Source organism: Diplotaxodon limnothrissa, linkage group LG2 (assembly GCF_057381915.1).
Source record: "Diplotaxodon limnothrissa isolate DT_005_m linkage group LG2, D_limnothrissa_male_GT1.1, whole genome shotgun sequence".
NCBI lineage: Eukaryota > Metazoa > Chordata > Actinopteri > Cichliformes > Cichlidae > Diplotaxodon > Diplotaxodon limnothrissa.
In genome coordinates, this window is record NC_140597.1 from 33,026,226 (window position 1) to 33,046,560 (window position 20,335).

At 44.7% G+C, this 20,335-nt stretch overlaps 1 protein-coding gene across 2 annotated transcripts in view; it reads right to left on the reverse strand.

Annotated features, from left to right (window-relative positions):
• kcnip1a (Kv channel interacting protein 1 a) overlaps window positions 1-13,992 on the reverse strand; it is a 71,575-nt gene extending 57,583 nt beyond the window's left edge. For both annotated transcript variants that reach the window (XM_085371386.1, XM_085371377.1), the window contains exon 1: window positions 13,905-13,992. In XM_085371386.1, the coding sequence (XP_085227512.1) occupies window positions 13,905-13,992 (88 nt within the window). The remainder of the gene's footprint in view (window positions 1-13,904) is intronic.
• Window positions 13,993-20,335: the final 6,343 nt, after the last annotated feature.

Below are 20,335 nucleotides of genomic sequence, written 5' to 3' on the forward strand. Positions count from 1 at the left end.
ATGCCTAGAATTGTACAAGATCAATGGGACCCTAAGAACCTTCATCAGGAACTCAATGGGGATGTGGCGTACAACACTAGAGGCCAACTCCAAGCCCATAGCACAAGTCACCATCAAGTGCGGGATCTACCAGGGAGATGCTCTGTCCCCACTGCTGTTCTGCATAGGCCTGAACCCCCTCAGTGAGATCATTAACAAGACTGGCTACGGATACCGACTACGGAACGGAGCAGTTGTCAGCCACCTCCTGTACATGGATGACATCAAGCTGTATGCCAAGAGTGAACGAGACATCGATTCACTGATCCACACTACCAGGCTATACAGCAATGACATTGGAATGTCGTTCGGACTGGAGAAGTGTAGTCGGATGGTATCAAAGAGAGGGAAGGTAGTCAGAACTGAGGGGATTGAACTACCAGAAGGCAACATTGCAGACATAGAGGACAGTTACAAGTACCTGGGGATCCCGCAGGCGAATGGGAACCGTGAAGAGGCCGCTAGAAAAGCTGCAACCACCAAGTACCTGCAGAGGGTCAGGCAAGTCCTGAGGAGTCAGCTGAATGGTAAGAACAAGATCCGGGCCATCAACACGTACGCCCTGCCCGTGATCAGGTACCCTGCTGGTGTAATAGGCTGGCCAAAGGAGGAGATAGAAGCCACTGACATAAAGACAAGAAAGCTCCTTACCATGCATGGAGGGTTTCACCCCAAGTCCAGCACCCTGAGGCTGTACGCTAAGCGGAAGGAAGGGGGCCGGGGACTGGTGAGTGTCAGCACCACAGTCCAGGATGAGACAAGGAACATCCAAGAATACATTGGGAAGATGGCCCCAACTGACCGAGTGCTCAGTGAATACCTCAGGCAACAGAAACCCAAGAAAGAGGAGGGAGACGAGGAACCATCATGGAAGGACAGGCCCTTGCACGGTATGTACCACCGGCAGATAGAGGAGGTGGCTGATATCCAGAAATCCTACCAGTGGCTGGACAAAGCTGGACTGAAAGACAGCACAGAGGCACTAATCATGGCAGCACAAGAACAAGCTCTGAGCACAAGATCCATAGAGGCTGGGGTCTATCACACCAGGCAAGACCCCAGGTGCAGGCTGTGTAAAGATGCCCCAGAGACAATCCAGCACATAACAGCAGGGTGCAAGATGCTAGCAGGCAAGGCATACATGGAACGCCATAACCAAGTGGCCGGCATAGTGTACAGGAACATCTGTGCCGAGTATAACCTGGAAGTCCCGAGGTCAAAATGGGAGATGCCCCCAAGGGTGGTGGAGAATGACCGAGCTAAGATCCTGTGGGACTTCCAGATACAGACGGACAAAATGGTGGTGGCTAACCAACCGGACATAGTGGTGGTAGACAAACAGAAGAAGACGGCCGTAGTGATCGATGTAGCAGTTCCGAATGACAGCAATATCAGGAAGAAGGAACACGAGAAGCTGGAGAAATACCAAGGGCTCAGAGAAGAGCTCGAGAGGCTGTGGAGGGTGAAGGTAACGGTGGTCCCCGTGGTAATCGGAGCACTAGGTGCGGTGACTCCCAAGCTAGGCGAGTGGCTCCAGCAGATCCCGGGAACAACATCGGAGATCTCTGTCCAGAAGAGCGCAGTCCTGGGAACAGCTAAGATACTGCGCAGGACCCTCAAGCTCCCAGGCCTCTGGCAGAGGACCCGAGCTTGAAGGATAAAACCGCCCGCATGGGCGTGCTGGGTGTTTTTTTTATATATATATATATATATATATAATGTTCTTCCTCTACACCCCCCCCCCCCCCCCCCCCACCCAATTTTTTTGCACATGTCAAGGAGCGTGTCAGGCTACTGTGTGTTATACTTGTATAACTATGCATGTGACAAATAAAGAACCTTGAACCTATCTTTTTTTTCCCCCATGGTTTTTCCACAAGTGCTGTTGAGCCAGCCAGTACATTTATTGTTTAAGAATTTACCAAACTGTTTTGGTTTTTCAACACGTCGAAGGCCTCCTTCATTGCATCGACATGTCTTAAGAGCTCCTATTGCGCGCTCCAGTGAATAGCTGCCAATTCAACAATTAAACTCAACTCCAGAAGCTTTATCTGTGTAATTAGTCATGGCCTCACCTGGATGTGAAACAGTTTTTTTAGTCATATGTCCAGTTACTTTTAAACCTCTGAAAATGGAAAGCTATGTATAAAAATGACTGCCTTCCTAAATAATTAATGCAATACTTTTGTTAATCCCCTTGAGTTAGAGCTGAAAGTCTGCAATTAAATCCCATCTTGATTATGGGAGTTAAAATCCTCTGTAGTGGTGTGCAGAGGCAACTGTCCAAATACTTTTTTTATCTGATTGAACGATAAGTTATCTAAACCGTGCTGTTAATCTCAGTAATCGTGCTTACTAGCACCCCAGCTCATCACAATCAATATCAAAACATCACCTTTGAATGGCTCTAAAAAACAAAATAATGATTTTGAAGTTTTTTCTATTTACTCTGGTTATCTTTGCCTAATATTAAAATGTATTTGATGATCTTAAACATGTATGTGTAACAAAAACAATGTATATTTTAGCCTAAAAACAGCTGTAACCGCGTTGTACTGTTTGAAAACAACAAGAGCCCATGTTGGTGAATCTTTGCTGCTTTTAGACTCTCTCCATCACAACAGCCTCTCCTCAAGGCCATGGCTGCTGTTTTTCTGTCCCACAGTGCATCTCTCAAAACAATTCACCGCCATACGCCACACACAAACTTTATGTCGCCTGTCAGAACGTGAAAAACACCATCTAACCTTCTTCCCCCCGGGTCGATACACAGATGACACATTTCCGAGGGCTCTTTAAGCTCTGTGCAGCTTGACGTGAAGTTGCACAGGACATTAACACTGAGAGACGCACTAACACAAAAGCTGTTTATCCATTTACTCTTAAGCTTGGCTGCTTCATTTGCCATAAATGTTTTGCAGACAGCGTCACCTTGCCTGTGGGTGTTACTGTTCTCAGACACATTCAGCCTTCACTAGCCGGCCTGCTATTCCTGGAAGCAGATAGTTAGCAGATGAGTGTATTCATCTGTAAATAAATATAAAATTGACATTTTTGTTGAAGGGAATCAGGTCTTATTTCTTTACTTCATCAGTGCCCCAGTGGTTTATGTGAACTGAATGCAAACAACTCTATTGACTCTCCCCTTCTGTGTCTCGTTCCCTTCCTCACTGCAGATGAAAGTGATGGAGGTGTTAATTGTATGCAGCTTGGGGATTGATTACAGCGTTTAGGGGGGGAGAGTGGCGTCCCCACCTCAGAGAGCCTTTTTCATAAAAATTATTATGCATTATATTTTGTATTAAATATTCGCCGTGTCCCCTATGGCACATTAAAAGTGATATGACAGCATTTTGGAGCTAAGCAGCACGCGCACACACACACGCACGCAGTTGTCGAGCACACTCAATGAGATAATAGCACACACACATCAATATCCAACTCAGAGCATATGTGCAAAAATGTGCAATCATGTGCACACCCTCATCCATCTTCTCATTTTTCTTTCCTCCTTGCTCTTTGTTCTTATTTACTCTTTCCTCCTCTTTTCTGAATACAAATACGAGCCAAGTCGCCAACCCCCCGCCCCCCCACCACCACCACCCCCGACTCAAAGCAAGAGGGAGCCTGGAGCAAATATCTGATGGAAAAAAAGAGGAGTTAGTGAATATTTCATTAACCCTCCTGCCTTCTTGGGACCTTTTTGTGCCACTGCTATGTGTTAAATGGCTGCCATTTCCACTGTGTTCAGTGGAATATAACCAAACTTGCCACAGGATAGTTTTTACCTGTCAATGTTAATATTCCAGTGTGAATTCCTTAAATCAGCCTAAAATGGCTGAGCAGCAGAAATCCCCACACCCATCACCCTGGGGACCATTTTCTGCCCATTGACTTCCATTATAAACGCTATTTTTCAACCCCAAATTATCATCATATGATTTTATTTTTTCTTCTTTTCTTGGATGTCAATGAAGACTCAGGGCCTTGAAGTTTTAATTTTTAAATTGCAAAAAAAATGCAAAAAAAATAATGGCAGGTCAAAATGTATGTTGGTGCCAATCTTTGGTCCATCTAAAGGCCTACTTATAATGACAATCACATATTACTTCAACTGGTTTTTTGTGGAAATATTTAGTTTCGTTTTTTGGTTTTTGGGGCTTATAACACAGGGCGCTCATGTAATAACACTGGGATTTGAAGGGTTAAAACAACGAAAATATAATTAAAACTTTACATGAATATTTCAGGGAGAAGTAGTTTTACAAGGTTGGCTAATTTAAAGTGGAATAAAATATGGATATATGGTCTTTTTATGGCGTGGCTGAGAATGGTCCCTAGGGTGATGGGTGTGAGTTTTTTAAAGGATGGCAGGAGGGTTAAGTACTTATGAGGAATGCACAGCTAGGTCACTGTGGCTGACAACTGTGAACCCTGAGTCTGAAAATCCGCCTTGCTGTCCATCATGCATCAGCCATCAAAGGAAAAGCTGCCTCGTGTGCCAGCACTTTGAGATAGTGAATATTTAAAGCTTTAAACACTACATTTTTCTCTAATCTGCTCTGAAAATGTGGGAATGTGTGGTTACAGTAATCTGGAAAGGAAAGAGAGAAAGAGTAACCTGATGCCCTCTGCTGTCCAGTCTGATAAACACAAATACAACATATGGATATTACTCATAAACATTGTTGAGACAACACTGGTCTCTGCGATTCTTTTGGTCCTGGTAGAGATCACGCTAAGATGCTGCCATGTTTTACACAATCATTTTATTACTCATTATTCTTAGAGGTGCATCTGGAGATCAGCACACTGCATTCCTATGCTAAAGGCTGATCTAAAGAACTCCACACAACAGTTACAGTTATAACCTCTGGTCTCCTCCCCCCTATACAGTAAACACCCCCACAATGGAAATACACTAGTACAGTGGCCAAGGGTGCTGACACCCTGACCCCCATCTCCTTTTATGGTAGTGCCCGTTTGCCCTTTGTCTGCTCCTCACCCTCAGTAACTCTTGCTAGTCTCCTGGGGGTGGGGGTTGATTGTCCTCCTGCCCTGTACCTCAGTTCTTTGTTCCCATCCCAGGCCTATTTTCTATTTTGTATTCTTACACTCATTAACCGCAATATTATAATGTTGAAAGAAATCACAAACTATATTCTCTTTAACTCTGATCTATATGAAGGAATCTATTCTCAACAACATGAATACATAGTTCTCTTTAAAAGGTCATTTCTGGTCTTCGTCACCTAATATTATTAGCCATTTATAATTGGGGTACTAAAAATCATGCTGGGTTGTTCTCATTAGTGAACACCAACATCTTTTTCTCCTCCTGTTTCTAAAGCACATAAAGAAAGACTGGATTCAGGTCACGAATTGGGCTCAATTTATTGTGAGAAGCAAGTAGTTTCAGGGGTTCTTGCCTTATTCAGCCTGCAGATAAGAAGAGATACTGTCATGGTCCTGAGTCTGAGGACTCAGTGTTTTGTGTTTCCTTATGCTTTTGTTCATTCCGAGTGTGTATTCTGTTGTGATTTTGCCATTTGTTAGGTTTCTGTTCTTTGCCTGCCTGCTCCCACTTCTCTGTGTTCCCTCTGTCTGTCCATGGTGTTATTGTGTCTGCTCATGAGTCTGCCTGTCATGTTCAGTGTCCTGTCTGGTTCTCTGTGTCTGTTAGTTTCCTGTTTTATTCTGAAAGTTCATGTCTCATGTCAGTGTGTTCAGTTTTACCTCTCCCCTGTCTCGTTAGCCTTATTGCTCCCAGCTGTGTCTCCCTCCTGTGGCCCATTCCCTGATTACTCCCCGTGTATTTAAGCCCTGTGTTTTCCTGTGCTCTCTGTCGCGTCATCTGTTTAACGCCGTGTCCGTCTGCATCATTCTGTGTAACCTGGTGTTTAGTCTGCGTCTCTCCGCCATCTTTCATTGTGTATTTTGTTCCTCCCCCTGTGCGTGTTTGGTTTAAGTTGAGTTCTTTAGTTTTCCCCAGTTTAGGTTGGTTTACTCCCCGCTCTGCTCCTCCTGTTTTTGTCACCTTATCACCTCTGCAAATAAATATTCACTCGTACCCCAGTCAGTGCCTGCATCTTGGATCCTTTACTCAATTCACCACACGACTGCTGTGCAGCCGTGACAGTACGACGCGACCACAAGATGGATCCAGCGGCCCTGACCGGGGAGAGCGACCTCACACGGGCCCTACGCCTGGTGGACTGGGTAACCCACACCTCCAATGCACGAGCGAAGGTTGTGGGGATAAATGCCGTTGAAGCAATCCTGGCCGGAAATCCCTATCTCCACCAGGTCCGGGGATTTACAGACTTACTCGCTGAGCTGCATAAAGCCCGGGAAGCGGTGCAAGCTCGGGAAGTAGCGGATTGCGCCCAGCAACAATGGACTACGACCGCCACAAAGCATCCGTCTCAGAGTCACCCACCGGAGGTTTCACGGCCCGACCCCCCAGAGGTTTTTCCCTGCCTGTCGGAGCCGTCAACGGTTGGGAGGAAACATTCGCACCACCGGCGCTTCACCCCACAGCCGGATTCAGGGACTCCTGTGCGACCAGCTGTGGTGAGTTTTAAGGACGCTGGTGCTTCTGGGACTGTGTTTTCTGGGGCTGTTCATAGTGAAAGTAGAGACAGTACACGGCGTTTACCTACCTTCGTGGTAACTGACCTCTCACAAGTTGGCATTTTCAAAACATCCATAACAGTAACTGACTGTGTTTCATCCACTCCACCACCAACTCCAGTCTCACTTCAACCAGTACATCAGCCTTTAGCCAGTTCATTAGCCCAGCCTGCATCTATGCCATTAGCCCGATCACCCGTTCCCTCCATACTGGAGGCTGTGTCTGTGCCACCCATTTTGAATCCCGTTCCTAGCACCCATTTTAAGCGGAGAGACAAACCCATTAAAACCACTCTAGTTTCTCAGAAACTGGCTAATTTAGAGACTGTTACTCGCCCCAGGGCCTCCCCAGAGGCTGGGTCTCAGCCCCCAGCAGACTCGGGACCCCTGGCGGTTAAGAAGCCAGCTGGGGACGGCACCCGGCCGTCGCTGCCTGAGCAGACTCAATGCTCTGTGCAGCTGCCGTCTGCCATGTGTTTGCCAGAGGCCCGTGCGCCTGCTGGTTCTGTTGCGTCCCTGCCAGAGGCCCGTGCGCCTGCTGGTTCTGTTGCGTCCCTGCCAGAGGCCCGCGCGCCTGCTGGTTCTGTTGCGTCCCTGCCAGAGGCCCGCGCGCCTGCTGGTTCTGTTGCGTCCCTGCCAGAGGCCCGCGCGCCTGCTGGTTCTGTTGCGTTCCTGCCAGAGGCCCGTGTGCCTGCTGGTTCTGTTGCGTTCCTGCCAGAGGCCCGTGTGCCTGCTGGTTCTGTTCTGTGTGTGCCAGGGGCTCCAGTGCCCACTGGGTCTGAGACTGTTTTTGCTGGGGGGCCCGAGGAGCCCGTCCAGCCTTCTGCCTCGTCAGCTGGGGGGCCCGAGGAGCCCGTCCAGCCATCAGCTGCAGTCTCATCACCAGCTGCAGTCTCATCACCAGCTGCAGTCTCATCACCCTCGCCTGCTGCGGCCTCAGAGTCTTCGGCCTCGCCTGGTCCGGTTTCAGCATCTGCTTTGGCTTCATCCTCGTCGCCTGGTCCAGCGTCTGCTTTGGCTTCATCCGGTCCAGCCTCTGCATCCTCATCATCTTCGTCTGGTCCAGCCACTGCTTCATCCTCGTCTGGTCCAGCCACTGCTTCATCCTCGTCTGGTCCAGCCACTGCTTCATCCTCGTCTGGTCCAGCCACCGTGTCTTCATCCTCGTCTGGTCCAGCCACCGTGTCTTCATCCTCGTCTGGTCCAGCCTCCGTGTCTTCATCCTCGTCTGGTCCGGCTCCAGCATCCTCATCAGCATCGCCTGGTCCGGCTCCAGCATCCTCATCAGCATCGCCTGGTCCGGCTCCAGCATCCTCATCATCCTCGCCTGGTCCAGCTTCTGCTTCAGCGTCCTCATCAGCTTCGTCTGGTCCAGCCTCCGCCTCCGCCTCGTCTGGTCCAGCCTCCGCTTCGCCTGGGGCTGCAGGGGCCACGCAGCCTTCAGGTCCCCTACTACCACCTCCACATCGTCGGTCATCTGCCAGGCCGCTTGTTGGGCATCTCCGCCACCGTGGACGCCCTCCTGAACGCCCTCCTGAACGCCGCCGCTACCTTCCACGTGGCCGGCCTCCGGACTTGTTTCCACGCCGCTGTTGCCGTCCGCACGGTCAGCCCCCAGAGCTGTTTCCACGCCGCTGTTGCCGTCTGCACGGTCGGCCCCCAGAACTGTTTCCACACCACTGCCTACTGCGTGGCCGGCCTCCGGACCTGCCCCACTGCCACTGCCTTTCACACGGTCGGCCCCCGGAACTGAACTGTTTTGGCCTCCGGGTCGGCCCCCTGACCTTGTCCGTCTGGGCCTTTTCGGACTGTGTCCCTCCGTCCTGGACCCCCACCGCCCGCCCTGGTCGGGTCGTTTTCTGTTTTTTGGTTCGTGGGGGGGTTTTTTGGTTTTGGTCCGTTTTTGTGTTTCTGTTGGGCTGTCTGGTGCCAGCCCTTGAGGGGGGGGGGGTACTGTCATGGTCCTGAGTCTGAGGACTCAGTGTTTTGTGTTTCCTTATGCTTTTGTTCATTCCGAGTGTGTATTCTGTTGTGATTTTGCCATTTGTTAGGTTTCTGTTCTTTGCCTGCCTGCTCCCACTTCTCTGTGTTCCCTCTGTCTGTCCATGGTGTTATTGTGTCTGCTCATGAGTCTGCCTGTCATGTTCAGTGTCCTGTCTGGTTCTCTGTGTCTGTTAGTTTCCTGTTTTATTCTGAAAGTTCATGTCTCATGTCAGTGTGTTCAGTTTTACCTCTCCCCTGTCTCGTTAGCCTTATTGCTCCCAGCTGTGTCTCCCTCCTGTGGCCCATTCCCTGATTACTCCCCGTGTATTTAAGCCCTGTGTTTTCCTGTGCTCTCTGTTGCGTCATCTGTTTAACGCCGTGTCCGTCTGCATCATTCTGTGTAACCTGGTGTTTAGTCTGCGTCTCTCCGCCATCTTTCATTGTGTATTTTGTTCCTCCCCCTGTGCGTGTTTGGTTTAAGTTGAGTTCTTTAGTTTTCCCCAGTTTAGGTTGGTTTACTCCCCGCTCTGCTCCTCCTGTTTTTGTCACCTTATCACCTCTGCAAATAAATATTCACTCGCACCCCAGTCAGTGCCTGCATCTTGGATCCTTTACTCAATTCACCACACGACTGCTGTGCAGCCGTGACAGATTTTTTAGTAGTATTTTCTCTGCGTGGCTGGGGATTTTCAGCCAAACAGGGTTTTGTTTGCTGATGACTCCCATCAGGTGCCATCGCATTTGCCCAGACCACAGCCGAGCGCACATTTCTACATCCAGGCAGGTTGCTTTTGTATGCCAGGAGGAAGCACCAGAGGGCAGGCTGCATGAAAAGAAAAAGTGAAATCAAGCAGGCTGTTTACAGCCTGGAGCTGCTTGGCAGGATGTTTACAGGGTTTTCAGAGATGACAGGAAGCAGAAGAGAAGTTTACTGCTAAGGCAATGCAGAAAGTGACTGACAGGCAGAGATGAACTGAGAGGGAAACCAAAGTGATGAAAGGGATTTAGTCTTTACAGCCTGCAGCTAGAAGAAAAAAGCAGAACTTGAGAGAGGCTGAGATTTCTGGGAAGCAGAAAATTCAACTAGTATGTTTTTTTTAATTTCTAATTTTTTTTTATGTTATTTAGACACTTTTTTTTTTAAACTGACAAGAAACACCGAAGATAAAGGACTCTGGCTAAAACGAGACAGGCAGCATCAGAGATATATTAAAGTTTCTAAACTCGCTGGAGCAACCCAGTTAGCATGTTTTTTAGTAGAATTTGAGAAATAGAAACTTTTTAAATAATTTGGTCTGCAAATAGTTAAATGATTAATGATGTTAAATGATTCCCTCTTATTGTTCTTTCTCTGGAGACTACACAGTTGTTATGACTTACTAACAAAATAGTTGAATTAAGTTTAAAGGGTGACAGTATTGAATTTTTAAAAAATACCTTTACCTTAAAAAAAACCAATTTTATCGCACTTCATATTTTTCACCTAGCTGCCCACTCCCCACCTGCAGTAGCTCCACACCCACAACCAACAGTCTACAATCATCATATTCAGTGTATACACTGTCCACCCATTCATCCATCACTTTCTGCCACTTGTCTGGGTTCAGCATGGTATGTGATTGCCCCAGGGCTTTGTCCCTGCAGGACATTTCTGAAACACCTCACCTAGGAGGCATCCTCAGCTTTGATTTCATTCTTTCTGTCACTACCCAGAGATTGTGGCCATGGATGGGGGCAGGAGCAAAATGACAGCTCTGCTTTTACTCTGGGCTCTCTTTTTTTTTTTACCAAAACAGACCAGTAGAGTGTCCCCATCACTGCAGATGCCCCTTTCAATCTCCTGGTCCACTCTCCCCTCAGTCATGAGCAAGACCCCAAGATACTCAAATTCCTTCACTTGGGGCAGCAGCTCAGCCCCGACCCAGTGTGCAGATGTTCCGAAACTTAGAGGTGTTGATTTTCATCCCTGCTGCTTCACACCTGGCTGCAAAAGGCCTACTGGATGCTGGGCGTTGTGCCGAGTGCACATTTCTGCTTAACAGTTGGTGTTTGAGCAGGACAAACTGTTGTTAGCACAGAGGTTTGCCAAAAAAACATGACTCGGGTTCCGATCTGGTGGTCTATTCTTCCCAATCACACCCCTCCAGGTCACACTGTCATCGTCCACCTAAGGACAATGGAGTCCCCAGTAGGGCCATTAAGAAAACGGAGCACATTGAACTGTCATTAGGTGCACAGACAGAAACTTAGTTCCAATTTTATGATCTCTGTTTTTATTTTGTTCCAATTTTATGTTCACATTTTTATTTTTTGTATCGGTTTTATGGAAATAAAAAAAGTGTCTATTTTCCACATTGTATGTGAATTATTATAAATCTTTAAACATGTTCAACAAAGTATTTACACAATGAGCTGCTAATTGTTTGAACTGCATAAATTCATTCTTAGCTGATTTTTCTTTACATCTATCTAAAATGTAACAAGCAGTATCTCATGTCTTTAACGTCATGCATAATGTTTTGCCATTTCAAGGTCAGCCGTGTCAAAGAGCTTAAGTGACTTTGATAAACTTAGTTCTTCAGAAGCATGTTTACAGGTCTTAAAGCTTTAGGTATTATAATTTAGTTAGTAAGAAACCTGACTTCAGCTGCTGTGTAGCTCAGAGTCTGATTTAGTCAGAGAGCTTTATGGTAAAAGAGAGAATTTTTAAGTAATTCTGCTCCACTGCCTGTCATAAAAGTCCTACTGAGATGTAAAGGACAGATTTGCATATATATTTTATTTTATTTTATCCCAGTCCTTAATGTCCCTTTCCTGTCTTCCTGCAGAATAACAAAACACATTTGTGCCATGAATTTCAAAAAGGGAAATGGGATTAGCAACATCAGAAGCATAATTCCTTTAGTGAGGTTTGCTGTCACTGATTTGATGATGGCTTAAGACAACCACTCATGAATTTAGCGATTTAATGTAATGTTATTTTCTCCCCACCGTAAACTCGTATTTTCCCACAGGTACCAGCAGATGTCAGTGCTGCTAAGAAAGCCTTTACAGAGCTAAATCCTTAGCAAACCTGTGTTTACAATTCATTTCAATACATTTAAACACTTGAAGTATTTTCTCTTTCCAAAGCCATGCTGCTACTGGTTTAAAAAAAAACTGATATAAAAATCATGTTACCAGTGAGAGGACCAGACTATTCTGTCCCCCGCAGCTTATTACTGTCTTCTTAAAGTGTCCTAAAATGCTGACTCTTAAAGGTCATCTGAAAAGAGCCTGTAACTTACAGTGAAGTGTTGAAAATGCTGTCAGGCCTCTTGGCTGCAGAAAGTAATAACCCTAGTCCCCTTTTACCATCAGCATCTCAGAAAAAAAAACAGAAAAGGACTTTGCTGCTATGGATGGACAGATGGTTGCATGGATGGATGACTGGGTCAATATCTCAGTAGATGATATTTTTTACTTCACGGATCACGAATAATTCTTAAGGGAGAGTAAAATACTGATCTGATCTTTGAATTTATGAGTTTTGATCAGTGGAGCATTCTTGTGCAGAGGTAACAGCTGTAATTCTTGGTAGTATTAGTTGCTCTTAAAGAAGGAAAGAGAAAATAAGCACATGGAGCTAACAAGCTGTGGATGCTTATAAGTTGAGAAACTGTAGGAGACATTACTACACAGTAAAAGTCCCTCAATGGCAGTGCATTGGTTTTCTGGAGTTTACCCTAAAATCACCAGCACATACAGTTATTTAAAATTCTGATCTTTAAAAAGAAAACAAATATTAGAATTTCAGATACAATTAAGCACCATTAGGAAAACAGTGAGCCAAATGAGACGGCATTACATTAGACTCTCTTTCCTTTTTCTCCAAATGGCTTCATAACCGCCCAGTTTACAACTATCCAGTTTCTGATGCAGACTGTGAAAGTGATCTGAAATGGATCCCAGCACTCAAGAAAAAATATTTCAGAAAAACAAAGCTCAAGCACGAAGCCTAGGTGTAATTAGTATTGCAGTGTTCATAGTGTTCATCTGCCACTTCATATCACATCTTCTTTTCATATTCAGTTAACACAATGTGTGCGTATGAGCCTGAACCTCAATGTGTCTGATATTTTGCAGAGCCAGATCTCTGGTTCCCTGCAGCTCATTTCCTTTTTGTCTGTGTGGGTGTTGTACTGACCGTATGTATTTTTTTTTTTTTTACATATATGTGCTCATTTGTGTATGTTTGTGATTACTTTCTGCTCAGTGTGCATTTTATTTCCTGTGAGCATGACAGGGGAGCACTTTATGTTTGCTGCTGGTTGCTCTTTTGGTTTGTCTTCTAAAGACTGATTTGTTATGCAACCAAACCTCAGCAGAAGCTCCTTCATGACGTTATGAGCGTGTGAGACCTCGAGGGCAATTCTACCCACTGTGGCTGAAAGCTTGAGCCATCCACAGACATGTTTGTGAGTGTGTGCGTGCATGCATTTGAGTAAGCCTATTGTGCATCTACTGTATGTGTTTCACTGAATTCTTAGAAATTTCCCATCCCACCAGAAACAATTTCAGCTGGCTCAAAGAGTATTATACAGTAAGTGTGTGTGTGTTTGTGTGTATGTGTGCATTTGAGGAGGCTTGTGCGTGTGCCTTCAAGCAGCTGCTATGCTGCAAACAGTTTCTGAAGCACGGCTCTGTGTGCCTTTTGCCTGCACTGCTTTCCTGCTTCGGCAGTAAAATGGATCGCTTTAATGCTGCACACGCGCGCACACAAAAACATCAGGCCAGTAACATGAAGACACAAGAAACATGCAAGCACATACACACATATTAACCACTAATAAATCACAATAGTAAAGCCCTTCGTTTCCTCTCGACATGTGTGTGCAACTCCTTTCCCCGCCGCTGCCACACCGACGCTTTTTATTACTCACATTTATCACAGGAGCACACTCGCACACACTCTGTTCTGTATCAACTTTATCTCTCCTCTCTATTAGTCGCTTACTCCCTTCATCTCTGTCTTTTCCAGTCCCCCCCCCCCCTGTGGAGAACATACTGAACAGAACGAGGTCAATAGCAGACAAGAGTAGATGCCGCGGAGAGTGAAGAAAAGAGTTGCACGAGCTGAAGATGAACAATGAAGTGGACTGAACTTTCACTTCTGATTGTGTGCTAATAGGCTTTCCTGCAACACTATCACTGTCTGCAGCACCCACTTTCTGAGCAAGCAACTTGTGCAAATTCAAGAACATACGTACCTTTGATGAGAGTCCCAGTGACCAGTTTGTGAAGGGTCACAGCAAACTTGACAAGACCTTGTTTGCAGCGTTTTGCACACCCTGTCATCCTGACAGCGACCCAGGATGCAGCAGGCTGAGCAGGGCCAGAGCAGGACAGGGTTTCCAGGTCCAAGTCAGCACCACCAGTAGCAGCACTCTCAGATCAATACAACTTCTTCTTAGTATATGTATCCAACACCGGCAAAAGGAGCAGAAGATAGAGGCTTACTACGTCGCCTTTCGTCTTCCTAAGCTGGAGGGGAAAGGAGGAATGGTGATCTCCTTCTGTTTTTCTCTGCTTTCCCTCCCCCGCTCTTTCTTTGCCTTCTCCAGCTCACCTCTGTGCGTGTCCAAATTAGTGAGATGTGCATTTAGTGAGAGTGAGAAAGAGAGAGAAGAGAGGAAGAGAGAGAGAGAAAGAAGGTGTGTTGAGGAAGTAAAATTTGGTGTCCGAGTAAGACAACTACAGCTTATTAGAGATTCTCTTACATTCCAAGTTTCCATGAAACTTCCTTCTGCGGACAGCCTGTGGGGTTGCAGTAATGAAGCAGTCTCATGAACTCTTCGTTGCTTTTTCTGTCCTCCTTCTTCCTCTTTCTTTTCCTCCTCTTTATCAAATGCGTTCCCCTTTAAGTGGGGAAGCAGCAATACACTTTCAGCACCGGTGACAATGGACAGCTCCCAACCACGCAGACCAAACACACTAAGCTTGTTCTGCTTCTTTCTGTAGGCAAACACACGCGCACACACACACATGCTAACATGCACACACACTCCTCCTTCAACCCCTCCCACAACCCTCAGAACACATGAAGGCACTTGGTCTTCGTCCGCTGATGAAATGAGCTTTGTCTGCAAACACCAGATTCAGCATTTATAAATATTATCACCAAAATTAGAAATAGAAAAACTCTGTGATTTTAAAAGGTATTCAACTTGACTGTGTTTAACATTTATTTATTTATTTATCTTTTGTCTTTTATATTTTATTATTATTATTTTTGCTTTTACTCATTACGTGTAAATTTAAGTGGATTTCACATTTAAAAACCAAATAAACAACTTAATATAGAGTCAATCTCTGCCTGTCAGCTGCCATGGAGCTGTCACAGGTCAACGTTCATCCAATCCAGTCTATGCTTTTTCTTGAAGCCCATCCCAGCTGAAATGGGTTGAGAGAAATGATGCACAGTAGACGCAGAGAGACAGTAAACCATTCACATCTACACCTTCAGCCCATTTAGAATCAAAATTAACTTCTGTGAATGTCTCCGGAGTGGAGGAGGAAACAGAAGTATCTGGCAAAAAGTCAAAAAAATGATGTCCTACTCTGACCTGCCTAAAAAGTGGTAACGTCAGTATCTAAAAATACTCTGCAAATAAAATTCCTGAATTTAAAAACAAAACATATGTGTGTGTGTGTGTATGTATATATATATATATATATATATATATATATATATATATATATTTAAAATGTAAGCAAGTTTAATCTTGATGTTTTATATCTCAGCCTTTACACAAGCTTTTACTCTATTGATTCCTTTGACCTCAATCACAGTTCATCAATAGGTTTTCAGCCAGACAGTGAGCATGCTAATCAATCGATCCATTTGTACTTAACAATAATTGTTACGGATCACATGCTTTTGACCATTACCATGGCCCCTGATTCATCCTTACTACACTTTTCATCGCGCTATCATTGTCATCGTCATTATCTGAATGTGGCACATAACTCAAGAGAGATGACAAGACTAAAACAGAGAGGAAAAGATGGAAAAAAGAGGAGCACATGGGAGAGACAGAGGAGGCAGGGAGATAATCTTGTAATGTCTTTCTGGGCTATATTTGGCTCCAAATCATGTATGGCTACTGGATCAATGACTGGAATGTAAAATACTGAACAAACAACAATAAGAGCAAAGGGATGGGGGGGTGAAGAGAGGAGAAATGAAGAAATAGATACAAACAGACACCTATGGGGGGAGAAGGCAAGCAATGAAACAATAAAAATGCTAATGAAAGGAATAAAAACAGAAGAAATAGGGAGAATTGATGAAGGCGACGTGGAATGAGCTGGGGACTTTGCCAAGAGATGGAAGAGGGGAGGTGTTAGCAGGAGGCGGGATGTAAAACTCAATGTCCCGTACCATCTCAGGGTTATTTGCTATCAAACTGAAAGGGTCTGAGAGGACTGGGATCGATGCTTATCTTCAGTTTCGAAATGTTCTGGCTCACACTTTCTGAAAGCAGTGGAGGGTGGGATGGAAAAACTGACATGAGAGCAGAGAGAAAGAAAAAGAAGGAAGAAAGAGGAGGGGTGGAAGGAATAAAAGCAGGTAAAAAGGCTAAGCAGAGAAGGAGGAGGAGGTGGGGGGATTGTTTTTTCAGGCATCACCACTGTTTCGGCTATTAAGCATGAAGGAGATTACTGTGTTGGAGAATTTGCATAAATATGCTTCTCTATTACCGCCCCCATTGTTCATGATTAATGAGATTAGGGTTGCCTTTGCGCACAGATTCAAGGATGTAATAGCAGCTAATTGCTTGTCTCTTCCCAAATTAGAAGTTGCCTTGTTTGATGTTTGTTTCAACATGGATTCACTCAAAGTGATGGAGCTCTCATTTCTTTGCCTAGGAGAGAAAACATACCTGATAGGCACTGTGGATGATAAAGAAATGGAGAAAATTGAAAGGAAAGTAGAGAGAGAGGCGAGAAGAGAAAAATCTGGCTTGAAGACAGAGTTTCATGATCCACGGCGGCAATAAAGCACCTCAAAATGAACTCAGAAAGGGACCAAATGCTGAAGAAAAGACACCAGGGTAGTAATATACTGCTTATTTGAGAAAATGGTAAAGATGTGACTAGAAAATGAAAATGGTTTGCAAGCAGCTGGGAAGAAATAGAGATGCATAAAGAAAATCAGTAAACAGATCTGAGAGTGCCCACAGGTATGCAAATGACATAATGGAAAAAGCTAAAAGAAAGAGAAGAAATATAAGAGATGGAAGCAGTGAAATGAAAAGAAAGGAGGAAAAACATGGGACTATGAGGGAGATGAGACAGCAAGAGGAGGTGGAGATGGGCTGAAAAATGAGTGAGACAAAAAGAGAGGAGATTGCTTTGAACGCTGTAGATCTGTCAGAATTGAATCAGAGGCGGCCAGCTGTAAGCTCTGATAGTGCTTTGCCTCTAAATATACCGGGCTGTGAGATGGACTGATAGGGCAACAACAACAGACACAACAGAAAATAAAGCAGGGTTTTCAACCCATGACTGAAGAGAAATGGGATGCAAAACGCCACGTACGTGTGTCCGCAAAGAATTACCTCTTAGCAGTGTGCGATTTTGTGTGATGACAGTTTTAGAATACGTAAGTGTGTTTGCATAATATGACAATATCCATGCAAGTTCCAGTGTTGCCAACCCACATGCCTGCATTGGCATACCCATTTAACAGGGTTGATATCGCATCCATGTTTGCTGCCGCACGGCAACTCGACTAAACAACCTTAAGCGTCAAGACCCATCTGCCCTGACACAGCAACAGAAGAAACCCTGCTTTTAGAGCTCGTCTTTGGGTGTGAGCAGCAAATGCTGCCCTGGAGGTCTGGAAGTCGACTCCAAACCACCACCCCACACTTTGCCCCGGACACTCAGGGTGTCAGTGGCAGTTATGGAGTGACAACGTCCCCTCTGGGTGAAATTACAACCTCAACACACCATCCCTCCTCTCCTCTTTCTTTTCTTTGGCTCCATTTCCAAGAAACCCCCCTCAAGACATTCTGCTGATGACAACTGCTTGTCAGGATCACAGCACATACACATGCACAGCTTAGGACACACTTATGTACAGACACAGTCCTGCAAAAAGGAAATATCCCCTGCAGAGCTCTCTCTCTCACACTCTGACACACATACACACACAAATACACAGAGAAAGCTCCAGATGTGTCTTTAAGCATCACTACAGAATATTCTTGAGCCCAGCTGTCTCTGATATTGACACCCCTGAGACAAGTTGTGCATTCACACTTTTTAATCTGTAGTTCCTCTTTCTTCATCCATCTCTCTCCACCATTCCATCTCTGTAAACCCCATGTTGGCCTCCATGGGAAGAGTCAGTGCTGAGGTGGGCTTCGTTAAGAATGGATCAACAGAGATCTCACGTAAATACGACCATAGGCCCACGCCACTACTCTGAGCCTTTGCATCATGTATGTTGGAGAATATATTAATAATTAAGGTGAGTCTCCCTGGAGAGGGTATGGGCAGCCCTGTGGGTCTAGCCCAGCTTCTTTAATTTAAAGGCAAGTTGTGTAAAAGTATCTGCAATGCAGTTTCCATTTAAGCTCCTTTAGTTGGTGCACTGCAGGACTTCAGGACACCACATTTGTCTAGGAGTTGAGTCAAAACCAGCCATCTAGGAGGCAACTGCAATGGGACTAACATGCAATACAGAAAATACGCCCCCTAGTATTCTCTGAAGAAAAATGATATCAGCTGAATGATATGAATTCTGTTTTTATGCATGGAAACAAAACCTTCTTGCGTTCTGCAAACTTAAACTGTACACAAGCCCCAATTGCATTTCCACTCACCACTTTCAAATTATCTAAGTTTTATTGTGCTATAATTACTCATTATTGTTATATTGTTCATACACCACACCTGTGTACCTGGCCCTGCACTCTGTGATAGCTTGGGCAGGAAGCAACCACCCCCCAAAACCATCCACACCCTCCCAAGTTTGATAAGCAGTTAAAAATAATTAGGTTTCATACGAAACATCAATATCTAAAACATTTAGGTCTGTAACTAACATTCCTACTTCTTATAGAAAACTGAAAATTGCCTCAACAAGGTTATCACATTTCAAGAAATTCCTAAAATGTGCTTTCCATTCATCTTCCTAACTGCTTATTTAATTCAGGGTGGGTGGAAGGACTCTCTGGACAGGTCAACATTCAATTACAGGGCTAACTGCGAGAAACAGACAACCATTCACACCTACAGCCAATTCAAAAGCACCAGTTAATCTAAAAAGCACGTCTTTGGGAGGAAGCTGGAGTACATGGAGAAGAACATTCAACAATGTCTAGAAATGCCTTCTTCAGTGAATGATATCGAGTTATTCAAAGGTTTTATTAGTGCAGGAATAGCTTGCAGTATTATGGAAAAGTATTTCAGTGTTGTACTAATTTAGACTGGCACGGAGCAGACTGTGTTGTCCATGCTTGCTGTATTGTTAGGTTAAAGACTATAACTTAAAGACTGTAAGTTAAATATGCTCTTTGGTTTCTAGTATTACACTGGATGAGGATGATATAAAATGCAGTTGGCTTAATCAACAATGAAAGCCAGCTGATCATAGTCTGCCCCAAAAAACTCTACTGGGCCTCAAATTATGTGATTTACCTCAAAGTAAGGATAGACCCATTTCCCAAACCCCTTACAACAGGGAAATTAAAAATGAGCGTGTGAAATTAATAAAAAGAAGTATGACCTAAAATGTGAAATAAATATAAAAACACAAGTTTTAAACTTACCCTAGGTAGAAATGTTTTTTAAGTCACTGCTCCATTCACTCAGTGCAAACAAAGACACAGTCCCCCCACCTCCCTTCACCTAGCACTATTTCTGCTGAGCATGAGCGATGACATTCTCAGAGGAGCTTCCAAATCTGCCGACTACAGCAGGTGAATATTTGGCACCTTGCTGCCCCTAAATGCTTCTTTGCTTTTTGGTGTTGTGCCTGGATTGTAATGAACAAGGAAAGCGGTGAGATGTGTCAGGCAACTTCAGCCTTTCTCTGTGTGCACATCAGCATCATCCACTCCATTAAAACTCTGGTGAAAGGTGTCAGATTTATACACACAATCACAGAGTAAGAGCACCTTAGCCAACACAATGATGGTTTCAGTGCCTGCCATCTAGTGTTGACTGCGTGGAAAGATTACTGCACACCCGATCAGTGAAGCTTGCTGTTCTGGAATAATCACATAGCTCCAAAATATCTCTTGTATTAATCCAGTAGGTTTTTTAATGGCTTATTTAATTTAACTGCCAGCCACTAAGGGAGCGTTAAAGACTTCAATTTACCACAGAGAAACTGGAAATTGCTTAATTCAGAGATGTGTCATACCTTTTGAATTCTAAAACCAAAACTGCACATGCACAGACAGACAGAGAGTAAAGATAGACTGCATATAAACATTTATTCTCTGCACAGCTGTAAGGAATCAATGGGAAAACAATATTATCAATTACTGATAGAAAAATACCTTTGCTGCACCATGATCACTCTGCACCCGTACATACAGTTAATAGTAAAAAGAACATAGCGTGTTATAATTTAAAAAAAATAAAATAATGCAAGCGTGCAAACATGACATCTATTAGGTAT